General features: G+C 39.4%; 1 protein-coding gene across 5 annotated transcripts in view; it reads left to right on the forward strand.

Moving 5' to 3' along the window:
• The window catches only part of sgsm2 (small G protein signaling modulator 2), a 138,990-nt gene that overhangs the window by 106,809 nt on the left and 6,718 nt on the right, over window positions 1–25,463 (forward strand). For 3 of the 5 annotated variants that reach the window (XR_005993009.1, XR_005993008.1, XM_041807628.1), the window contains exons 9-22: window positions 733–800; window positions 913–1,076; window positions 2,752–2,884; window positions 3,146–3,280; window positions 9,862–10,036; window positions 13,440–13,504; window positions 14,104–14,249; window positions 16,856–16,984; window positions 18,841–19,023; window positions 19,538–19,924; window positions 20,145–20,269; window positions 22,571–22,653; window positions 24,851–24,960; window positions 25,052–25,148. Coding sequence is in view for 2 of the 5 variants with exons in the window: in XM_041807628.1 (XP_041663562.1) it covers window positions 733–800; window positions 913–1,076; window positions 2,752–2,884; window positions 3,146–3,280; window positions 9,862–10,036; window positions 13,440–13,504; window positions 14,104–14,249; window positions 16,856–16,984; window positions 18,841–19,023; window positions 19,538–19,924; window positions 20,145–20,269; window positions 22,571–22,653; window positions 24,851–24,960; window positions 25,052–25,148 (2,000 nt within the window). In the remaining 3 variants the exon portion in view is untranslated. The remainder of the gene's footprint in view (window positions 1–732; window positions 801–912; window positions 1,077–2,751; window positions 2,885–3,145; window positions 3,281–9,861; window positions 10,037–13,439; window positions 13,505–14,103; window positions 14,250–16,855; window positions 16,985–18,840; window positions 19,024–19,537; window positions 19,925–20,144; window positions 20,270–22,570; window positions 22,654–24,850; window positions 24,961–25,051; window positions 25,149–25,463) is intronic. The other 2 variants (XR_005993012.1, XM_041807641.1) reach the window with 2 other exon arrangements.

Here is a 25,463-nt window from a genome sequence, read left to right on the forward strand (position 1 = left end):
TATCCACTGTCCTATTAAAATAAAGGCAAAAAGGCCAAAAATAAATCTTAAAAAAAAAAAAAAAACATGTAATCAGTGTGCAACTTCTCTTAAGTGTTGCTAAGCATTGCAACAACACAGACTGAAGGCCTTTGATTGGTCTGCTGTGAGGCACTGGGTGTCTCCTAGAGTCTGAGTCTGCACAGGAATATTATTTGCTACTCTAGGGTGAGATAAATGGCTGCAGACTGAGTTACATCTATTCAAATATACTTGCCAGCATTCAATGGGCATTTCTTCATCCATATGTCTAGTGGCTGAATAAGTGCTAAAACTTTAATCTTCTCCATTGTCTCCTCTTTTATTTTTTTTCCAACATACACACTTGGTGTCAGTTGCCGTAGTTTTCCATGTAAAAAACAAGCAAGAAATAAGGGTACACAACCTGGAACTGGCATAAAAATTGCGCTGCCAAGTAGCGTTTCGGGGCAGTAGTGCAAAGCAACAAAGACACACCAACTCAAAGTGTGTCATTCTTATGAAGGCATAAATCAAGTCTACAGCATGGCTACAGCAGATATTCAGTGTAGAAGTACAAGCCAGGCTTCAGTCATTGCCACCCCAGTCAAAGAAACATGGACAAACATGATTCATATATCCAGTCACTAAAACTCACTGAATTTTATTTAAGTTAATTAAAATTAACTGCCCATACATTTTCATTTATGCCAAGTCTTACTCTCTTACCCTCAGTATCTACTGGGACTACGCACTGACTGTCCCTCTGCGCCAGATAGTCTGCATTCACTGTCACCAACGCCGTGAGTACATTTTTCCTAATAAATTCATGAATGAATGTAAGGTGTATAATGTTTCTGCAGTTGCACTCTTTTTTCCTAATGGTTCCCATGTTTTGTTTTTTTGTTATTCCAGCTGATTGTGGTGGTACACTGGTTCTGGTCAGTCAGGATGGGATCCAGCGACCGCCCTTGCACTTCCCCCCTGGTGGTCACCTCCTAGCCTTCCTCTCCTGTCTGGAAACAGGCCTCCTACCTCGGGGTCAGCTGGAGCCGCCACTCTGGTCGCAGAAAGGAAAGGTACGTGGAGGTTACATTTGTACATCCAGTGTGGATGCTGAAGGTTTGATTCACAATATCCCAGAGATCCAAAAGACAAGATCATCTTGTTTGATCATTTGATTCCCAAATCAAGATACTGATAAGAACTGGTTCACATTTTCAACATGAAGTTAGGAATTTGTTTTTGAATGCAGAATTATTGAACTTTAAAGCCCCTGTAAAGTGACTTTAAAATATATATTTCCGGTTTGTTGTATGACAGGCCACTGGTGTTATGAACGACCAGGTCAAATTTCAGTCATGAAAGCTGATGAAAAGTTTATAAAATTAAGCTTCAAAATCATGAGAAATGAGGCAGTAATATCTGCTCTAGGATGGTGTGGGCATGTCTGTCTTAGACTCATCTATCTGCTATGCTGCTATGTTATAGGTCTTTATTAAGCCACCAGAGGAATAATCACATCCATGTCATGACAGGCAGACAGTTTAGAGCTAAAAAGTCTCACTTTCACTTTCTGATCCTGTATTTAACACTTCAGGTATTCTATAAGTTATTATATTATATTATATTATATTATATTATATTATATTATATTATATTATATTATATCTAATTTTCTGTGTTATGTAAAGTTATGTGTCTCTCCCGTTTACTAGACATCTTTGTTGTTAAGTTGCTGCTGGAAACACTCCATTCCCTGATGTTGCTCTTTGAAATAAAAGTCTTCTTTGATGATTAGCAATGGAGGCTTTTATTGCGACAGACTTTGCAGGAATAGAATGTTTCTTATCATCAAATACTTTACAAAACTTTAGTATTACGACACTGGAGGGAATGAACTGTTGGTTTTATGAGGGATAGATAGCCACTCCGCTCCTTTTAATTATCCAGGACTAAAGAAAACAACTTTAGTCAAAAACACCGTCAGCAGGTAAGATGTTCTTACTTTTTCTGGTTCAGGTGAAAACTAGACAGGCACTCCAGCCTGCCCCCTGACCTTGTGGTGAACTATGTCCAGAGCAGAAAGACAGATGTCGGGGATTCAGTTTGCTGTTTTCTGACACAAAACTCTAATTTACCTCTAAATGAACAAAAACACAGCATGTAGCTAGCTTTTAACCTTCTATGAATGCAGTCACACATCAGCTAACAAAAGACTGTATTGAGATGCACTGCTGGGTGGTTTTATGTTGTCATAGTGTTAGGAGGGTGGGAGTATTTCCCATAGCGATCAGTGACAACATGGGCAGTTATATTTGCCCTGTCTAAATTAAACCAACCAAGAAAGAGGTGAAAAACTTTTTAATGGTCCAAATCCAAAATTCAGTCACACATAGATCTCAGTGTTTCCACATGTTTACACCAACCTTATCCCAACACATCTAGTGTGTTAAGACACACATTTTTGATTTCACTTTACAGGGACTTTAAAAATGCAATTACATTGTCAGAATTTTGAATTCAGAGCTGAAGTGCAATTTGAAAAATAAACCCTATGACAGCCTTACTATTGACCAATACACCAATAACCGCTTACTAAGGCCAGCTCTAGAACTGGAAACAACATGTCATAATCCACAAAAGACTTTTTGATTTTTTTTTGTATATGCTTTATGAAATAAAATGATAACAAATGAAATTGATGCAGGGAAAGGTGTTTTTGTTATTCATATGTTTTTGTGTGTTGCACAGGGGAAAGTATTTCCTAAACTGAGGAAGAGGAGCAGCACAGCTCGGCTCATCGACCAGGACAGAAACAGTGAGGAGGACACAGCAGCTGACTATGTGTTTCGTATTGTTTACCCTGGCTATCGATACGATGCCAGTAAGTACCACTTTTGTATTGACACTTAGCTATAAATTTAAAAAAATATTTGCAATTTCACGCTGCAAAAATGTATCTGTATTTTGTGGTTTCCACTTTGACACTTTAAAAGAAACGCTCTGTATAATGGCCTGGATTCGTCTCCCAGAGATGTGTTTAAAAGTCTGGGTGAAATCTGGTGTGTTTTTACCCACAATTCCTCGGGCCTGCTGGATGGCTCTGCTCTAACTGTGTTCTCTGTCGTCCCCCTGGTGCATGCAGTCACCATAAACTACCACCACACCACGGGCAGCCGCGCTCCGTCGCTGGACGACGACGAGGAAGAGGAAGATAGGCTCCATGCAATGATCTCAATGATCTGCTCGCGGAACCTCACAGACCCTAATGTCATGAAAGGTTTTTATCACCTTAACACTCCCACCCTACCCCCCACCCTCTCCTGAGAACTCACCCCAGCTTCAGAGGTCCTCCATGCCTCCCACCCTGTCACCCAACCTGATCGTCCTCCTCCCTTACCCTTCCAAACCCTTCGTCCCCAGCTTGGTCTGCCTGTATGTGTGCTGCCTGAGGCCGAGCCCAACAGTGTGGAGTTGAAGGGGGTGTTCACCTGGGGAATGTGAGGTGGAGCCACAAAGTAATGAAAAACTTGAAAGTTTTTAATTGAGTTTAGAAAAATGAATCATTTTTAAGCGCAGAGTCAGATTCTGTAAAGAAAAGAGGTGGAGATTATTCTTCTTAGAGGCTAGGTGTTTCACAAGTTAATGAAAAATTATCACTGACAACTGTCTTTGAGTTTAGCCATGGTTTGTCTGGTTTATGCCATTCTGTTGAGGCTGTCTTGTGGATGTCTTAAATGCAGGAGCTTTTTTCATCTATGATGGGGTTTAAACACCTAAAAGGTAAAACAACACTTCTAAATTGCTCCTGCAGATCTCTCTTCCAGCATAAGGATCCCAAATTTGAAATGTTTCTGGAATTTGCGCCTGATCAACATTTGTCCAATCAAAGTTGATACTGAAAGTCCAAGGTGAGATCTGAGCACGTTTTATGTTAAAAACATATCCAATAACCCATATGCTTTCTTCCAGTGGAGCTTCTGTTAGCATTTTGCTACTTTTTAGCTAACATTTATGTTAAAAAATCACAGGCATTATAGATGCTTGGAATCATGAATACATTTTAAACCCTTTCTGTTACGGCCTAAGGTAAAACGCATCACATGTATTTGTGTTTTCATTGTAATATTATCCATGCAGGTCTATCTTCAGGCTCCACTGTTGCTGTCATGTTAGGCTACAGCCACCGTCAGTGGTGTAGTTGTGTCTGCAGAAGTGAATATACTCTTAAAGTATCCCCTACATTTTTTAAAGTGACCCATCCACCAAAATATGAACAACTTATGTTATAGACTGCTCTTGTATATTTTGTACACCTAATAATAGGCCTTTTGTATTTGCATGTGGACCAGAAAGTAAGGATGAAGGAGATCCTCTTTAATTGCCAAGTATTCAGGAGAACCTCAATGTATGTCCTGCCCTTCTCTGCCTCTAACTGCCTTACTCAATCAAACAAGGAAGGCAATCACAAGTAGTAGCCAATTAAAGGCAGAGTAACTTGAGTCATGCCTTCCTCATCCTAGGGTTAAAAATGCTGCATTTTACTGAATAATATGCATTAAAGAGGGTATACTCTATGGAGATAACAGAGTAAGTGGGTATACTTTGTATACCTGTGTATGCCCTGCACTACAGTACACCACCATCATCAGTGCAGTTGTTTACCCATTTATCCTATCAACAGGTGGTCTATGAGTTAGATTTTATTTAAAAGGGATTAACAAATGAAACATAATGCTGGTGCCCGGCCAAAACCTCCTATCTCCAAAGCCCCATTTTTTTAGAGGATGAATTAAGAACCACTGTATTTTTCAATATATGGTCTTAGTTAGCATCTTTTTGACACTTTTTATTGCCCAAACTCACTGAGGGATGTAAAGGATGACCAATAGCACTAATTTGTGGAAAATTAAAAGAAAAGATAAAGAAAAGGAGATACAAGGTTTTGGCCTGGCACAGTGATGAAATGAATTTTGGCTTTAATTCACTGTCTTGAGGTCAAGACAATTACATGCCAAGTACTGTAAACTTTGTTTTGATGGATAGCTCAAATAAACAGGCACCTTTAAAGTGCTTTTCATTTTGCTTAAACAAATGCCAAAAACACCTGTCACTGACGAGTGGTTTCATCTGTGGTACAGTACCATGTAAAGAACAGCACATTCAATTTTTTAACGGAACATTGTTTATTAATCCTGTGGCGTTTTCCCCTCCAGCTCTCATTAGATGGTTAAATTGCTCTCATCGCGGTAAATAAAATCTTTTAACTGAACATTTAATCCTGCTCTGGACACAGGCTGTCCTGTGACATGAGAGCTTGTTTGGTGCAGCACTGAAAGGCATCCAAAAATACGCAGAGAGATGGCACAGTTCAGGGCGCATAAATGAATGCCAGGGGCATTCAGATAGTACACAGGCACGGATGAGAATGACTGTAGGGGCTCATACGAGTTAAAAAGTCCAGGTTTCATTCATCAGATGTGCTTGGAACTCTGATCAGGCTCAAAATTACATGCTGTGAGTGATAACTCCCCACTCTGAACCGCTTTCTCTCTCCTTACTTGGCTCTGTAGCTGTAGTTAACGTAGCCTGCTGATCCCAGGTCAGGTGAAATAACCCTGTTGTCAGATCAGATATCGTATAAATCTGCTGCTGTTCTACAGCCTATAAAACAAAACATGTATACTGAGTCATCAACACGTATAAGTTCATCAACAGTGGATACCTCGTGTGGTGACGTCGGCGCGTGACATATCTGTGCCCAGGCCTGGATGCGTGTGAGTGTGGGCCAAAGAGGAGACAGGGGAGGGGGTCAAATGAGCTTTAGCATGGTTAGAATACGGCACAGTACAAATGGCCTAGTGTGAGTGCACCCTAAGTGAGTCTTAAGGCTTAAATGAATATATTAACAGATGAATGTAAATATCTTTATGCAAAATACAAGCCATTTCCATGATCATCAGATGTACATGACAAGAAAGGGGCTCAAGGCTAACGTTAGCTTCAACCCATAGATAGTTGTAGGGTTATCGTACATTAGGGATGGAAACAGTACAATATGAAACAATACAATGTTACGTTATATTACATTATGTCACAATATCTTGTTACAATACATTATATTACACAACACTGCATGACATAACATTGTGTAATGATACAAAACATTTTCATATGCAACACTGCACTATGTCAGGATGTGATATCATACTTAATAATATCAAATATAAGGGGGAGAAACGATACAATTCTATATGATAAAATATGTTATATGATACAATATGCTACATAATGATACCCCTGACCCACTGGTCAGGTGACATCATGGATAATTAGCTTTAAGACAATCCGCCTGCGGTGGCTAATGACAGCATAAGAGCACCTGTGCTCCTTGCTGCCACTGATCATTTTGATTCCACGAGAGCAGGTTGGCGTTTGTGTGTATCTCAGCATTTTGACAGAAAAACTAGCAGTCTGAGGAGACAGTCTTGCCACTTACCGGTGTGTAAGAGAGAGTTCGCTCTCGGGGTGATTGCGTCTCTGCGAGACCACAGTGTTGGACTTCTGTGGAACCCAGGAGTGGTGAAAATAGTTATAACTTTATAATAATAATAATAACTTGATTTGCATAGCACTTTTAAAAACATGGGTTTACAAAGTGCTTTGACATGTGCAGAAGCAAACAGAAGAAAGCTACAAACCCAAACAAAAGACAAGAAGACAGAATGTGACACAGAACGTGACATGCAAACAACATCAGCAGAATCCAAACACTGAAAGAATCTAACCAAAGATATGGACACAATAATAATTCATCTACATCAAAATACATCAAAACCTAGACGTCATGTGATGCCATGCAAACTAAGACATCACGAACATCAAGCAATCAAAGTGCAGACATGAAACCATACTACAGTAAGACATTATGGACATCATCAGGATGCAGGAAAGACACAGACATCAAGTACCATAAAAACAATAGGAACCCAGGCAATGCAGGAACCCAGCTACACAGGCTGAGACCGAGAAGACCAAAATTAAAGACGTGAGACATTAAAATAGAAACGAGGAGTAAAAACAAAACAGGAGATAAACGAGAAAAGGCAGTGAAATGTAAATAAAGGGGGCCAAAACAGATGGTAAAGCAAGATAAAACAAGCTCTAAAACTGTAAGCAGTAAAATTTATCAATATTATAGCAAAGATAAACAAAAGGGAAGCAATAAAGACATAGAAGCAATAAAGTGAGGAAGACAGTAATGATTAAAAACAGCCAAGGGGAAAGGAAATAGAATGAGGTTGACAGGGAGTAAAGGTGAGATTAAGAGAAAGTGAAATAAGATGAGAAACTAAAATAGGTAAGAATCTGTGAGAAGATAAAAACCAAATAAGAAGATGATGACATAACATAAAAGCAAGTCTATAAAAGTGAATTTTAAAAAGTGATTGAAAAGATGCCAATGATTCTGCATGCCTTATTTCATCGGGCAGGTCGTTCCAAAGTCGAGGGGCTCTGATGGAAAATGCCCAATCTGCTGTTGTTGTTCATTGGCCTACATCGTATCCCACGTTTCATGCCTGGCGTATTGTCCTGACAAGGGACTGATGCCCCACAGGTACAGAGCCTACCCAGCTGATCCTGATTGCGGAGAGTGTGAGGAAACATTCCTATGGTTTATACCATAGGTATAAACACTGTCTGACCGAACCCAGAGTGGGGAGGCGGTGGTGTAACTTGCTTTTATTCATTTCCTTTTATGATAAATATAACATGATATATACACATGTACAACCAAGACATTTCCCTTTCTGTGCTGCTGCTGAGCCTTTATCAGCACCACTCACATTACTCCAGCCATGGATGGATAGCAAGGGAAGACTGGTGTTTATCTGTAAATGATCTTATATGACTATGGTGTAGGGATAAAAACAAAGCAAGCATTGGGTAAAAAGGTGAGAGGCCGGCTAAGGTGTAGTTAATGTTTGAAAGTTAGATGAAAACTGAAAAAACAGGCATGATGGAGAAATTTCAAAATAAAAACAACTGCCCAAAGATTACAGAGTTGATTGATATTTTTTACGTTGTTTTTTTAACATGACATGTGGTCCAGTCTCTGGATTTTCAGAATCCATGTTTTTGTAGCCACCTTTCACTTGGGAAGTGATCAAATAAAAACAGTGGACAGATTTTCAACATATAAAGGACAACTGCCTGAAATATGACATGATAACATTCAAGCTTCTCAGCCTGAGTGTGTTATCACAGGGACATGGCCACCATGGGAATGTGGTCTATTAAATCCAGCCTTCTGAAAACTTGTTCCAGATACTTTTAAAAATCCAGTTAATCCCCCAGCAGCTGCCGAAACACTCTCTTTACACCCATCCTGCTTGATTTCACTCTCCCTCTCTGACTCTTCTCTTTCCATGGTTTAATCCACATAAGAAACAGAAACAAACACTTATGAGTGAACAGACTCTCTCTGTCACCTGGTCCAGGTCTAACATGCTGTCTTGAGTTCTGGGGTTTGCAGTGCTGACTGCCTTAAAGAGATGTGAGCTAGTTAAGCATGACTCAGCACTGTTGGGTTTACGCTACTGTGGCAAAGAATCGCTTTGATAATTTGCTAATTTTTCTGCACTCCTTTGATTTTATTGACTCTGTCTCCTCCTTTTTGTCCTATCATTTCTCACTTGCAACATGCTTGAGAGTTTTTGCATGGGAAAACTGCGCCTGTTTCTTTGTTTGATTTCTTTAAGAGAACGACTCTGTGTTTCTGCATCTTTGTGATGGAAATCTTCTCACAGTCTCCCCCTTTGTTCCTTTTGATTTCTCTCTCTCTATCTCCTTTAAGTTGTTTCTCCTCTTGTTTGTGCAGTCGTTTGCTGCGATGCTGTTCACTGTAATTCTTCACTAAGCCTCCTGCCACCACCCTCCCATCCCCCGTCTCCTTGACCCCCTCCTCACCCCTCTCATTACGGTCCTGTGGGGTTCCGCAGTAGTAGAGACGTGGAGTCCTTGTGTGAGCAGCCAAAAACACTTGTTGATCACGTCTAGTCCTAAAATAAAGAGGGAGGAGGCCACATGGCGGTCTCACCCCACAGCATTTTTTCTGTTTGCTTTTTTTGTTTTTAATATTTTTTGTTTTGGGGGGAATTTAATGACCAAAGCGCAGCTTCATATTTATGACAGGTCATCAGCTCCAACCTGAAGAATTAAGGTGAAGAGCATTTATTTGATGTTGAAGTTTTATGATTTTTCCTCCCCTTTGTGTTCCCTTTTGACTGGTGTCCATTTGTTTTCGTTGTGTTTGAGATTATTTCTTTTGGTGTCTTGTTCTGGCTTTTTGCATCCTGCATGGCCTGAGCATCAGCCTCGCCCCTGCCTCCTCCTCTTCTTCCTACACTCCCTCTCTTCTTCCTCCTTCTCCACCTCCTCCTCCTCTCTCCTGTTCGTCTGAGGCGTCCCTGAGCTCTGCTGTCCCTCTGCCTCCCCTCTGAATGAGCTGAACCAGCATGGCTTCCTAGCATCCTCTCTGCCTGTCTGCCCCACAGCTCCTCCCGCTCCCTCCCTCTCCACTTTTGCTTTCCTCTCTTCTTGGCTTGTTTTTCCAGCTCTCACATGTAACATGAGTGTCCAACTTTCCATCCATCTCCCCATCTCTTGATGTCATGAAGATGAATACATGTAAAGATGTATTTATGGTTGAGCTGAGGGACCTATGTCATAATATGTAAGAACAGAAAACAGAGAACTGATGTATTCATAAAGACTGTAGCTCAGAGAAACACCAGCGTTCATTTGGTTTCAGTGCACAGACTCTATCTTCTCACTTCTTCACTTCTCTCTGGTTTTTAGACCACGGGGAGATGATGGAGATGCAGGGTTTTGGAGGCAGCCCGTCGTCGTGGCAACAGGCTGAAGTAACCACTCATGAGCCAGTGTGCCAGTCCTGCACCACAGCAGGCAGTAACCTGTCATTCGACCTCCAGTCTGGCTGTACCTGTATACATGACCCAGCAGACATTCACACGTATGGCCTCAATTAGAAAAAAAAAAAAGAAAAAAGAAAAGTTCTGTGAAAAAGTGCAAAAATGTGTCATCTTTGGCATGGAAATTTATTTACATGTGTTATTAAAAACTTAAATAATTCTAAAGAGGGCACACTTTTCTATATTTGGTACTAAGTTTTTGGTCATTGTCACATTACCCAAGACAGCCTTGCTGCAAACCACAGCTCTTGCAGACCACTACCGTGAGAAAGAAAATTCATGCCAAAATTAAGAAATAATATAAGATTAAACTTCCAGTTAGGGCAAGGATAAGAGTTAAGGTAAGGGTTGGGATACCAGAAGTTAAAATATGAAGACCTGGCCTGCAAAACTTAATAGAAAAATATTAATTAAGCTGAACAGTCTGCTTACAAGAAAAAAGCATTCATGAAAGAAAACCTCCATGAAAACACTCTAACCCAGCTGACATAGCTAAGGCTAAAATTTACAAAGCTACATAAGTAAGTTACATGAGTTATGTAAGCTACATGAGCTACATAAGATACGTAAGCTTCATATGCTATGTAAGCATGAGTGAGCTACAAGAGCTATATCAGCTCTGTAAACTACATAAGCTATGTAAGCTACATAAGCTACATAACCCTGAAGCTACGTAAGTTGTGCAAGCTACATGAGCTAAGTAAGCTACATTAGCTTTGTCAGCTATGCAAGCTATTCAAGCCAGTGGTCCCCAACCTTTTTTTGTGCCCTGGACTGTTTGAATGACAGCGTTTACTTGGACCGGCCATCAGTGTGTGGGGAAAAATAGTCCAAAATTAACTGATACTAAATGGCATAAAAACAAAGCAGATAAAACACAGCTCACCATAATGCTGAATGAGCTGGTGTATGAGAATCAAAACAAACCCCTATTTTAAGGAGGGCTCCTGGTCTTATTTTAAATGCAGCTGTCTTTTTCTTGGCAGTCATAGACTCTACTTCTGTCCCCTCATTTAGCCTTTTCCCCTTTGCAAGGAAGCGCCACACCGCCTTTTTTAAACTAATTTTAGCAAGCTTGTGGGTTTTATTTTTGGGTATCATGAGACCAAGACAAGCATTTTGACTTGTGTCAAGAGGTCACAGATGGATGACATAATGAAAGAGAATCCAGTCATTTTTTTGAAAGCAAACCATCTGTCGTACGCATCTGTCAGAAATAAAATAGGTTTTTTATTCTTTCTGTGTGGCCTGGTACCAATAACCTACGAAAAGGTACTGGTCCATGGCCCGGTGGTTGGGGACCACTGATATAAGCTACTAAGCTACATGAGCTACCTAGGCTATGTAAGATATATAAGCTACGTAGGTAATGTACATAAAGATTATGAAGCTATGTTAGCTCCATAAGCTATGTTAGCTTTTGCTACATTTGCTAAAGCTACACCTGTTTTAAAAGTAGGTACCAGAACTGTGGGTCACTTAATTTTCATTAGATTTAGCATTGTTTAACTTAGTAACTTTAACTATGTAGCTAGCGTAGCTATGTTAGTTTTAGCCCAAGCTAATGAAGCTACATTGCCTGGCACAGTAATGTTAACTACGTAGCTCGCATAGCAATGTTAAATAAGCTAAACCAAGCCACCACCATAACACTTTTAAAATAAGTCTAAACATTATCTAATCCCAAATTAGACCTCTAACCTTTTTTGTTTTGTTTGAAATGTTGCTTAGTCTGTAATGTTTGCAATGTGGTATTTTATTGTTTGTAACAGCCAGACTTTGTTAATGAATAAAGTTGAATAGAAAAAAAAAAGAATTTAAAGGGGAAACACATTTTGCTGCCTAATTACATCCCTTCTGTCCTGACAGAGACGGCATTTCACAGTAGTGATCTGAGAGAGAGGGCGGCTGAGATCTGCAGCCAGACCCCTCTCAAACAGCTGTTCATTATTCTAGCTAAAAAAAAAAAAAAAAAAAAAAAAACAACTCCAAAACACAATGCTGTCCTACATACCATGCTTCACTGTGGGTATGGTGTTCTTTTGGTGATGTGCACTGTTGTTTTTGTGTCAAACAAAACTTTGGGAATTATGGCCAAAAGCTCAAATTTGGTCTCATCAGACAATAACCCTTGTGCTTTTGGCAGACTTAAGGTGTATGATGTATGACGAATACAAGAACACAGAAAAAGCAGCACATTACCCAGCATATGGATCAGCATCATGCTATGAGGCTGTTTTTGTTCAGCTAGAACATGGGCTTTAGTTCAGAAAAAGTAATGAACAGCTCCGATACCAGTCAGCGTTGGAATTCAACTTTTAGGTACAGCTGAGAATACAGAGGAATTCCACCTTTCAGTATGACAATGACTAAAAGCACATATCAAAAATTTTTAATAAACTGGCTTTTCCAGAAGAAGATAAAGTTTTGGGATGACCCCACCAGAGCTCAGACCTGAATCCTGCTGAAAATCTGCAGAGTGACCTGAATAGGGCTGTACATGAGAACTGCCCTCACAATCTGACAGATTTTGAGCACTTTTAAAAAGAAGAGTGGGCAAACTTTGCCAAGTTGGGTTAGGTTACACCAATAGACTCTTCTCTATTGGTCAAGAAGTTTGCATATTTATGCAACCAGTTTTTGTTATTTGTCTTACTTCCACCTAAAATATTTTGTTTTTCAATTGCAGTGTATATGTTAAAGGGTACATTAATGATGGAAATGTTCTGAAATGGTCTTCTTGATCTCATTTTTATATACCACTAAAATGTAGCATGTCTAGACTTCTATAGCCACTGTGTATAGCAACTCAGCAAGGCAATTTAAAATGCTTTGTGCAAGACATAATAAAAGAGTAAAAAGCAGCATTTTAGAAGAAAACATTCCAAGTTGTAAAAACAGCAAATAAAACTAGAAAAATCAAAGGAATAAGAAAAAAAGAAAGGAAGCGAGAAGGAGGGAGACAGTTATTACATTCTTTGGTTTAAGTTGTGCTAAATTTCTATGGTTAATCATGGTAAATTGCATTTTTTAATCATTTTTTAATCATGCATTTCATTGTACCAGCATTAGTAACAGTTGTGCATTGCTTTACTTTGTTACAGACAAAATTACCCTCAGCCCTGCTGTGATCAATTCAGCACAACCCAAAACATCAATTTGTTGCTCAGTCGTACCAAAAATCTATTTTCCAAACTCCTCCCTGTTAAACCAGCCACTTAATTATCTCTGTGTGCTGACAACACTTTTTTTAACTGAACTTTTAAGTGTCTAAACTGTCATAAAAGAAGCATCTAGTCCATTTATCTATTAGTGAAAGTATCAAGACTCTTACACTTCAGCTTTCAGATGTATTGTTGTTTTTAATTCTATAAATTTTTGAAAAAAGCTTTCCACAATCTGTTGTTACTTGGCTAATGGTTGATTTCTTTTCCTCTCTCGCAGTGTTCCTCTGAAGATGCTGTGCCAGAACATGAAGAGGCAGATCGTGTCCAGAGCTTTTTATGGATGTAAGTACATCTTGCTCTCAGTCATTTCTAACATACAGCTCCCTTTTAATGAAGGAGAAAACCTCCTGATGTGTTTGCTTGAGGCTAGGAGCAACACTGAATTGGCTTTCTTTTGATTGAGAGCACAAGATATCCAAAATCAATTTAATCAGTCAGAAGAATAATTCATGGCTTGATACAGCAGTGAGTTCTGTCTGATAATAAGTCAAATAAATTGGTTTTTGTTCGTCAAACATATAAAAATTAAGTTTTTTTTAATCAGTCAGTCCAACCAATTAATAGAGAACCTGTCAGACAAATGTAACTGTTGTTCAAAGTACTCTCCAAGTGAGCAGATAAGCGACAAAAGATTGAAAGTGACAAATGATTTAGCGACTAATGCACATAGAACAACATTAAACCTCTATTTTGTACAAGGTTAGTCTGTTGTTAAGAGCTTTATTCCCAACTGCAGAACTCCCACGCTTATTTTTCAAATTATTTATCACACTGAATGTCTGGGGAACCATCTTGAGCGTTTGAAAAAAGTGTGTGGACACGACTTTACCCGTGCATATTCTCACTTACTTGTCACTGTATGTGTCTAACCTGTCCATCAGGGCTGGCTTACTGTCGGCATCTGTCTACTGTGCGAACTCACCTGTCAGCTCTGGTCAATCACAACATCGTCCCTCCTGACAGACCCTGCGAGGCGTCTGGAGGTCTCAGCAAAGAGGTGTGGAGCAAGTACCAGAAAGACTGTAAGGTGGGTGCAGCGCAGAGAGGCTTATTAAATATAGGATTGAGACTGCAAATTATGGCCTAACATATATCTTAATCTTCTACTGTGACCATCTGACAGCACTGAAACCCTGTCATCAGCAAATTTAGAAACCAAATATTGCAGGAGATTGCTAAGTCATCATTGAGTAGTTGTTGATATTGATCATAACCTTCACATAAATCTGGCTTATTGATGCTGGGTGTGCTGAGCTGGTCTTAATAACAGTCATAATTTTAGTAAGTGAGATAAGCTGATGCAGCCAGAAAGGAAACCTCACTGAGAGAGTAATGAGAAAAAAATCTCTCAAAACATGAGATAATAGGGCTTAGTTTGGCCCAATTAATGCCAGTCATTTTCTCAAGATCTCAAGGCTTTAACTCTTCATCTTGACAGAAATGAAATTAGAACACAAATCAGTCAGTAATGATCCATACCCTGTCAGTTGGGGTACAGTACCATAAAAAGTATTCACCCCTTTGGATGTTTTACCCTTTTATTGATTTTATAAATCAATCATGGTCACTGTAATTTGGCTTTTTGGGCAAAAAAAAAACTCTTTAATGTCAAAGTGGAGAAAGATTTTTACAGAGTAAAGTTAGTTACTGCAATATATTCAAGCTGTTCAAGCCAGTAGTTGATACACCACTGACTGCAATCACAGCACTGAGTCTGTGTGGATAGATCTTATTCAGGCTTTCACATCTGGAGACTGCAGTTTTACTCCCTTCATCTTTGTAAAACTGCTCAAACTCTGTCAGGCTGCACAGGGATCAAACATGAACAGCCATTTTCAAATCCAGCCACAAATTGTCTGTTGGATTGAGGTCTGAGCTTGAGGTCAGCAACTCCAGAACATTCACCTTGTTGTTTTTAAACCATTTCTGTGCAGCTTTCGCTGTATGCTTCGGGTCATTGTTGTGCTGGAAAATATTCTTCTCCCAAGCCAAAGTTCTCTTGCAGACTGAATAAGATTGTCTTTTGACCTTTGCAAGTCTTCCAGAGCTGGGTGCTGAGAAGCATCCCCACAGAATGATGCTGCCACCACCCTGCTTCACAGGGGGATGGTGTGTTTGTGGTGATTTGCAGTGTTTGGTGTCAGCCTAATGGCCAAAAAGCTCAATTTTCTCTCTCTCAGACCAAAGAACTTTCCTCCATTTGACCATGGAGTCTCCTACATGCCTTTTGGTGAACTCTAGTTGAGACAGAATGTGAGTTTTCTTCAACAATGGCTTTCTCTTTTGTTTTGTGACACTCTCCCATTAAGCTTTGACTGGGGAAGAACCTGGCCAACATTTATAGTATGCAGAATCTCTCCCATCTCAGCTGCTGAAGCTTGTAACTCCTTCAGAGTAGTCATAGGTGTCTTGTTTGCCTCGCTCACTAGTCTGCTTCTTCTCAGTCGGTGAGGATCGCGTGATCTAGACAGATTTACACGTGCCATATTCCATCCATTTCTTGATGATGAATTTAACTGAACTCTGGAGGACATTCAGTGCCTTGGGATTTGATTTTTTTTTTTGTATCCATCCATTGACTTATACTTTTCAACAACATTTTCTCTGAGTTGTTTGGAGTGTTCCTTTGTCTTCACAGTGTAATGGTAGCCAGGAATACTGATTAAATGATGACTGGATCTTTCAGACACAGGTGTGTTAATACTTCACTCACTTGAGACACACATACTGCGCTCAGTTGATCTCAGTCTCACTAATTGTAAGACTACCAGCACCAGATGGCTGGGCCACTGTTGAATCAGGTCAGTCACTTTCAAGGGGGTTAATATTTATGCACTCACTCTTTTTAAATCACATATGTTTATTTTATTGACATTACTTTGTAGAAATCTTGTGTCACTTTTACATGAAAGAGGATTTCTTTTGTATTATTTTTCTAAATAAATGTTATATTGACCATGATTGATTTATAAAATCAATAATTAAAAAAACAACCAAAAGGATTAACATTTTTTGTAGGTACTGTATCTCTCATAATGAAGAATAAAAAACTATTATAACCTTTTATTTTAAATCTCTGAATATATTAATAAATAAAGCCATACTTTTCTACCACGGTATTGACATTTAAAATAAGTCCTTACCTTTAAAGGAGCATTTATAACTTCATAATTGAGTTCAAGTGTTTCTTTGACTCCATGCTCCCTTCATAAAGCAAACTTTCCTTCTCTGTGGGTGTAGATTAATTTAAAGTCAGAGAACATGTTCTGGTCTCCCCACCCCACCCTCTTCTCTACTGTAATGAAAGTTTAATGAGTTTCAGTAAGATGAAGTCTCATTACAGAGAGCAGAATGGTACCATCACAGCTATTTAAGTATCTACTGTAATCATTCATCAGCCCTAATAAAGTCATCATTATTAATTCAAACTCTATTCATATCTCTGTCCTTTATCTTCTGTAGTCATCCATGCCTCCTCTGTAAGATTATGCTCTCTTCTTTCATTATTGATGTTCTTCCTCTTTCTTTTGTTCTTCTCAGCCCTCACAGCAGGTGTCTTCTTCCCATTGACTTTCTTTTTTTCTCTCTTTTGGCTTGGATTCCTATAAAACCTGTTCCTCTGTGTGTGTGCAGAACTATAAAGAGCTGGAGCTACTGCGGCTGGTGTATTACGGTGGGGTGCAGCATGAAATCAGAAAGGAGGTTTGGCCTTTCCTGCTTGGACACTACAAGTTTGGAATGGGCAAAAAGGACATGAGCCAGGTACCAAAAAATGAATCAGAGTTACCTCCAGTTTGTGTTGATTTTGGCATCCCCTGTGGACAAAGTGGTATCTCCCTGCAAATAATAAGTAGTGTTTTTAACAAAAAAATCCCATCCTGTTATCTTTATCAGTAAATTGCATCACTTACTGCAGTTTTAATGTTTCCCTAGTAATATGGAAATAAAGGCAGCTTTGTCAGCATGTAGTCAATCACTTTTTCTGACACCTACTGCATCAATTCACACGCTTATAAATAACTGTAGAGAAATTTTGGTTTTGATGGGTTTTTTTTTGCTTTTGTGGGTAATAATGAAAAGATGTCAGTCTGTTTCATAGTTTTTAAAACTCCTCACTGTTGCTGTAAAACATGCAAACTAGCTTTATTTCCCTCTTAAAAGGAAATGCCTGTAGATTGTGTCAGCCATGAGCAGTGACACAGGTCTTTTTGGTTGAAAAGGAAGTGTGTTTTATTGAAAATGGAAAGTTTGCAAAGTGTTTTTTTTTCCTGCCTACTCAAACCTTCAAAGTAGCAGTTTGGATGAATTTGGTTTGATCCACTTTGTTGCCAACTGAAGGTCTCTGGGTGAATCTGCAATGTCATAAAATACACAAAACGCTGCAACCTCCCCCTCCTAACAAAGGGTGGTAAAGCTGGTAAAGACGCGGGAAGCTGAGGCACCGTATTTAATGACAGAAAACAATAATACTACCTGATTTTGCACAAGTCTGCTAGTGTCTACAGCCTGTTTTTGCAAACTGTTTGCTGATAGGTCATAGCTAAATGGCTTAATTAAAGAAAAAATAATAGCATGCTAACTGAGATAAGTTTCTAGGTTCCAAATAGGAAGGCAGAGATGCATCAGATGATATCAGCCCTTTTGACAAACATCAGCCACTAGCATATACTACAGACTTGTGTCTACAGTATATCATCTGCAAATGTTAATGCTGGCATTTAGCACACTTACCTGCTGATTCAGAGAAGAGATTTATTATTGGGCAGAATATGTGACCTGTTGAACAAACTCCAATCTGTTTTCTCAGTCAAACATGAGAGAAGATGTGTTTTTTATGAAGCTAACTTTTAGACTGATAAGGACAATGGCTACTTTTTGGCATAAAGATAAATTATTTTTTGTATCAAACCTGAGGCATAACTGGGGTTAGATGACTTCCTGCATTTGCTAAAGCTGCTTGACAGAGACAATGATCACATAAGAACCTCTTATGAAAACTGCCTGCAGGGGTCTAACCTCCAGTGTCAGACTGTTGCATTTCGATTAGTTGTGAAATAGATTATTATACCTGTTTGCAGGGAAGTAGCATAATCAGTTTGCAACTGACCAACAGCTACATATGTAGCTCTATGTCAGGATGGCAGCCTACTGATTTGAGAATCTCTCTGAAATGTTTAAAAGTATGTCAAATATCCAATCTAATCTGGCCTCTTGCTTGGCCACTCTTTCTCTGTCTTAGTTTTTTCCAACTCTTAGCCTCAGCCTTCATATGAAAGAGAACAGAGATGGGCTAACTGGCTTCTTCTTATCCGAAGGCCGCTATTTGAATTTGAGCCATAAAGCCGTATGCATTTCTTGCAAGAGTACCACACCCTGCAGTTGAAGTGAAAGCATTCGTGCTGTTAGATCAACTTGGAAACAATTATGTTAAGTTGGAAAAGTTGGACAAAAGCAACAACTGTTTTTGCACATGTTGTTACACTCAGCACTTAATTAAGTTTCATCCATCACAGCCTGTTCAAAGCAATGTGTAATCTCTCATTTAGATAACAAATAAGTCCAGTTGAGCCTATTTTGAAAGCCAGACCAGACATTCACCTGAATTCATTTCTTTGCAGATTGATGTGAAGATCAGCGAGCGGTACCAGCAGGTGATGCGGGAGTGGAAAGCTTGTGAGGTGATCGTTAAGCAGAGGGAGAAGGAGATGCAGTCGGCCATCTTTGCCAAGCTCTCCTCAGGCAGCAGTATTGACAGCCACGTCCTGCGGCTCGTACACAGAGACTCAACGCTCAGCAACGAGGTGAAGAAACCCGACACTTAATTACATCTAATTCCTCATTAGATGTGTGATCACAAAGAGCATTGTTACTGAATAATGTCCTGCTTTTGACTGCTGTAATGAGAAATTTTAAGATGTGCATGTTATGAAGATTGTAATGTTGCTTTTCCTAACGTTTGCAAGTTCCACCCTTGAAAAAGCGTGTCTCTGTAACATATTTCCTCATACTGTATCACTATGCTTTACATTTCTCTACTAAACTTCATCTGCATTGAAAGGTGAGTTGTTTTTTCAAATAACTAAAACAACTCTGTCATAACATCAGTCATGAAAACTTTAAAAGTTTTTTTTAACAAGATATGTAGCTACCCCACTATCTTCATAGTGATTTTGGGACTTTATTCTCAAAATCTCTTTGCCTTTCCTTTCACATGGCCATAACTCTCCATTGTGAAGTTAAATTCACACTCAAATTAAGAGCAACCTTAAGCATCAAAATCTCTGCACATCAGTTTCAAGTTTGATCATTCTTCAGGTGTTTATGTCGGTGGATGAGCCGGATGCGGGGAGCCAGGAGACCCCCAGTGGAGAGGACAGTACCCCCACCATGACCACCCTGGTTCCCCCTGCAGCCCTCCCCCAAGAGGAGCGCCCTCTGGTGGAGTTTGACTCCCCTGACTCGGGTCTCCCCTCCTCCAGAAACTACTCAGTGACCTCTGCTCATTCCCAGATCCTGTCCAGCATAGACGACGGGCAGAGCACGGAGGAGGAAGGGGGGGGCGGGGAGGAGGGCAGGACTCCAGGTGTGCTGGGGGGGCGTCAAGAGTCTCTGACTGAGGACAAACTGTGCAGTCAGCTGGACAAACTGGTGACCAATGGAGCGGCTGCAGAGGGGATCTTACCTTCACTTTCCTCGTATACGGTGAGGTCATTGCGTTGATTACATCTTTTATTCATGTAATTTGGCTTGAAGCTTGAATAACAGTACCTGCAGGAAATTTGTAATGTTTTAAAGATGTTTGGCAATAAACAAAAGTAGCAGAAAGAAAGAATCAAACACATAGTAAATTGTAAGTGGTAAAACACACTAAAGCGTCTACATTTTCTCACAAATTAAATGTGATCATGTCTCCTTGGTGCAGATTGAGCTGTTGGACACAGTGGCCCTGAATCTGCACAGAATAGACAAAGACGTGCAACGCTGCGACCGCAACTATTATTATTTCACAACTGCCAACCTAGAGAAACTACGAAACATCATGTGCAGGTATAAAGAGAAACATTTGGATCCTTCACAGAAAGCTACTTTAATAAGATGTGTATCTAAATAATTTAACCAATTAGAGTCAGGCACTGCCTGCAAATATGGGCATTATACAGTGCTGTATTTGCAGTATTTGCCCCCTTTCTGATTCCTGACTTTTTTGCAAATTTATCACAGATGTTTCAGATCATCAAGCTAATTTTAATATTTCACAAAGTCAACCCAAGTAAATAGAAAATGCGGTGTTTGAGTGGTTATTTAATTTTTTTAAGGGGAGAAAAAAATCCAAACCAATCTGGCCCTGTGTGAAAAAGTAATTGCCCCCCTGAACCTAATAACTGGTTGTGTTGCCCTTGGATGCAATAACTGAAATCAAGCATTTGTGATAACTGGTGATGAGTCTTTCTCATTACAGTGGAGGAATTTTGACCACTCTTCTTTGCAGTATTGTTTTAAGTTGGCCATATTGGAGGGTTTTCCAGCATGAACTGCCGTTTAAGGTCGCACCACAGCATCTGAATTGGATTTAAGTCCGGACCCTGACTTGGCCACTCCAAAACCTTAATTTTGTTTTTCTTGAGCCATTGAGAGGTGGACTTGCTGGTACATTTCAGGTCGTTGTCCTGCTGCACAACCCAAGTGCGCTTGAGATTTAGGGCGCAAACCGATGGCCGGACTTCGGCCTTCAGGATTTTCTGGTAGACAGCAGAATTCATTGTTCCATCAATCACAGCAAGTGGTCCAGGTCTTGAAGCAGCAAAGCAGCCCCAGACCATCAAACTGCCACCACCATGTTTGACTGTTGGCATGATGTTCTTTTTATCAAATTCTGTTATTTTTACACCAGATGTATCAGGCTGCACACCTTCCAAAAAGTTCACCTTTTGTCTCTTCAGTTAACAGAATATTTCTCCAAAAGTCTTGAGGATCATCAGATGTTTCTTGGCAAATGTGAGACGAGCCTTTGTGTTCTTTTTCGTCAGCAGTGGTTCTGGCCTTGGAACTCTCCCATGGGTGCCATTTTTGCCCAGTGTCTTTCTTATGGTTGAGTCATGAACCCTGACCTTGACTGAGGCCAGTGAGGCTTGCAGTTCTTGGATGTGGTTCTAGGTTGCCATGTGAACTCTTGGATGAGTCTTCATTGCACTCTTGGAGTAATTTTGGTTGGCCAACCCCTCCTGGGAAGGTTCACCACTGTTCCCAGTTTTCTCCATTTGTGGATAATGGCTCTGATCGTAGTTCACTGGAGTCCCAAAGCCTTGGAAAAGGCTATGTAACATTTTCCAGACTGATAGATTTCAATCACTTTGTTTTTTTATTTGTTCTTGAATTTCTTTGGATTGTGGCATGATGCGTTTCTTTTTGAGATGTTGTTGTCTCCTTCATTTTGTCTGACAGTTTCTATTTCTTCATTCAACAAATCTGGCGGTAATCAGGCCTGGGTGTGGCCAGTGGAATTGAACTCAGGTTTCCAAAAACTGTGGTTAATCACAGTTAACTCATGATTTAACAAAAGGAGCAATTACTTTTTCACACAGGACCAGATAGGTTTGGATTTTTTCCCCCCTCAAAAAAATTAAATAATCATTCAGACACTGCGTTTTCTGTTTACTTGGGTTGTCTTTGTGAAATATAAAAATTGGTTTGATGATCCGAAACATTTAAGTGTGATAAATATGCAATAAAGTCAGGAATCAGAAAGGGGGCAGATACTTTTTCATGGCACTGTATGTTTATTTCTCATATAATCTCATATAGTTCTCATTGTACTAGTATGAGAGTGCAGCTTCAGGTTTCTGATCAAAAAACATTTAAATGAATATGAGATGGAAATATATTGGGATGGTTCCGATTTAGAGCTTCATTTAGTTTTTCATATTAACAGTCCTCTGCGACTGCAGAGTATCACAGGATTGCCAGTAACACAACTAGATAAATGCTAATGTTCATCCATTTAGATAATTACTTTTTATCCTTAATGTGTTTCATATCTTCTTAAATAGTGGTTCTCAACTGGTCTAGCCTCAGGACCAAGCCCCACCTCCTAAATGAGAGATTGCGACCCAAGTTTCCAACCACTAAGATTAAGCATATTGCCTATAAGCATTAACAGCAAAAAAAGGGAGTCCCCCAGTGTAAAAACAATGCATCTTGGGAATGCTGCACATTAAATTACTGGATACTTGTATAGCCTAGTGATGCATAATTTTGCATATTAATGGTCAGAGTGGAGAATAGTAGACTGCACTTGCTACTCTGTTTAGTGTAATGTGTTTGTTTTGCTCTCCTATGCCTCCTCTGCAGCTATGTGTGGGAACATTTAGAGATCGGCTATGTTCAGGGAATGTGCGACTTGCTCGCTCCACTCATGGTCATCCTGGATGATGGTGAGAACAAAGAATCATCATGTCACCTTGTATCCTCTCACATTTACTATTACAGTAAGAGAAAATCAGCTCCTGCAGCCATTCTCCAATTAAAACCTTTATGCCTTGTTTAACATAGGAAACCACAGGTCATTTCACCAAGCAGCTTTTTATGGAGTTTAGCATGACAGTAACATTTTGTGTTGTCCAGTTTAGGCTAGTGTTATGTTTAAAAGCAACTTCTTACTGTATGTTACTGCATTACATACTGAGAACAGTAATGTGTTAGAATACTTTCACATTACCAAAGATTAAACATTCTTTACATCTCATTAAACATGGTCTTCCAAATATCAAACATATTTCAAAATAAGCTTTGACCTCTATGCAAACTCATGTTTTAAGTCAACTAATAAAGCATGGGCATTGGCACACCTGTGGGTTTACCCTCTGTTGGTGGGCAAAAATCTGCCAAGAAATCAGGGATAAACAGAAACAGTGCAGATACTCAAAAGCTTTATGCCTTTTTTTGGTGAGAAAAGGTAGAAGAATATAAGAAAAATAGAAAAAGTAACTGTAGAGCATCTTTAATTGCAGAGCTATTTCATTAAATTATTTAAAACACAAAAAAACAACCTGAGTACACTTATAGATTACTTTGTAATGCATTAACCCCAGCACTGGTGCTGTCCTACACACAGAGAAGATGCTGTGTCTATTGATCAACTGTGTTAATAGCTAACATGTATTTTGTAAGCTTCATTAGCCACATTTTCACATACATTTGGTGTAAATGACTCAGATACAGAAGTTCAATAAATACTCTAGTAAAAAACATCCATCAAAAAATAGAGGAAACAACAAACAGCAGCGTTCAGTAAGGCAGGGAACTCTGGATGGGGAGTGATGCAGGCTGCAGGCATCTGTGAGCTGCTATCTTTGATCAGACATGTCAGGAAGTCCCACTCATGATGACAGTAACTCTTGTGTTCATGGGCTCACAGTTTACACATCTATACCACCAGGCAGCTAAAGATCTCTACTGCTGACCAGTCTCCACAAGTTTCTTTCCTCTCTTTTTTTCTGCTGAGTCTCCAACTGTAGAAGTTCCTCTTTGTTCTGAGGCTCATAAAATTATCCCATCATATCCACAGCTAACTGCACATTATCGTCACTTTAGTCTAAAAAGCTCATTTTAGTTTTGTTTTAGTTTAGTTTGTTGTTATCTCTGTTGAAGCCCGCAGACCCAATCAGCTGATCGGATACGCTGAGGCAGAAAAGCACGCATTGATGCCAGACACAGGTTTTCTGGGTGAAAAATAAAAAACTTTAAAAATGTTCGCTATAGCGTACATTGGGCCAACATTTTGTTTTTTGCCCTATTTTTACCTTAAACATGCTACATTACTCTGAGCTACTGTATATCGCCTTGCTTCACTAAGCACAAGTGATTTGAAAGGGCAATGCTCACTGAAATCTCTGGAGGCTAATGCCACTACTATTGCCAGTTACCTTATACGACCCAACTTCAAAAACACTGAAATATCCCTTTAAGAACAAATGCAATATAAGTCCAGACAATGAAGTGTTTGTCACTGTCTGGCTCAGATTGCTCTACTGTCTGTCATGATTAAAAACAATTTGAAATATCTTAAATCTGCATTCCTAAAAGCTACCAAACCTGATCATCTAAAATAAAGAGAAACCATACAAGACACTGGACATGATGTTCTACTAAAGCTAAACTACTAAAGACTAAATTGGCTGCTTGTTTTTGTTCATTTGCAGCTTTGGTGCTTTAGTGAGTTCAGACTTAACACTTCAAAAAAAAAAAAAAAACTGAAAAATAGCAGATGGGGTAGGAAGCAACTCCCTTGTTCTGTTCTGTAAAAAGCTTTTTTTTCATTAGTGGAGTCTGGTGCTTTGAAGACATTTATGAAGCAGCTGTTTCATAGTTTTAGAAAAAGAAAAGTTTTGAAAGCTGATTTAATACTAATCTGAGTTTTTCAGTGGCACAATCACAAACTTTTATTGGATGCACTTTCATTCAGCCACCACATTATTTGTGATTTCATTCATGATTAAAATGTGACTGCCAAATATAATTTGTTTCTCTAAACCAGTTTTGTAAATTTGTTAATGTGACGGGACTTTAGAGAAACAGAAATAGGCGTTTGTGCCAACATGGCAGCCTGACCCTTTATCGTCTGTGTGTCAGAGTGCCTGGCCTACAGCTGTTTCACTCAGCTGATGAAGAGGATGAGTCAGAACTTCCCCAACGGTGGAGCCATGGATACACACTTTGCCAACATGAGATCACTTATCCAGGTGGCAAATAGATCCAACCTCTAGAGTCTGTCTTTGAGTGAGTGTCCGTATGAATGTCATTTATAGTCTCTGTTTTTTTCTCTGATGTCAGATCCTGGACTCTGAGCTGTTTGAACTGATGCAGCAGAATGGAGATTACACTCACTTCTACTTCTGTTACCGCTGGTTCTTGCTGGACTTTAAGAGAGGTGAACCACCAAGTTATACCCTCACCATAAACACAATATTACTTTCTTCATCGAGGTTTCCTTTTAAGCTTTATTATACTCTGTTATTCATTCTGATTCAACAGTTATTAGTGTTTACAGGTTGGTAGCTGCCAGGTGTTTTAATTCTAGCGTTTATCAGGCCTGGTTATGAAAATGGTTTTTATTGCAGATAAAATAATTATCCAGATGTGATAATCCACTTTTTGCTACCCCCATGTTAAAATGCATAACCCAATGTCATAACAAACCACATTTACAAACTGAGAAAAAACAACTTATAAAAGAATATGTATA

The sequence above is a fragment of the Cheilinus undulatus genome, linkage group 2, assembly GCF_018320785.1.
Source record: "Cheilinus undulatus linkage group 2, ASM1832078v1, whole genome shotgun sequence".
In the NCBI taxonomy this organism is placed as follows: domain Eukaryota; kingdom Metazoa; phylum Chordata; class Actinopteri; order Labriformes; family Labridae; genus Cheilinus; species Cheilinus undulatus.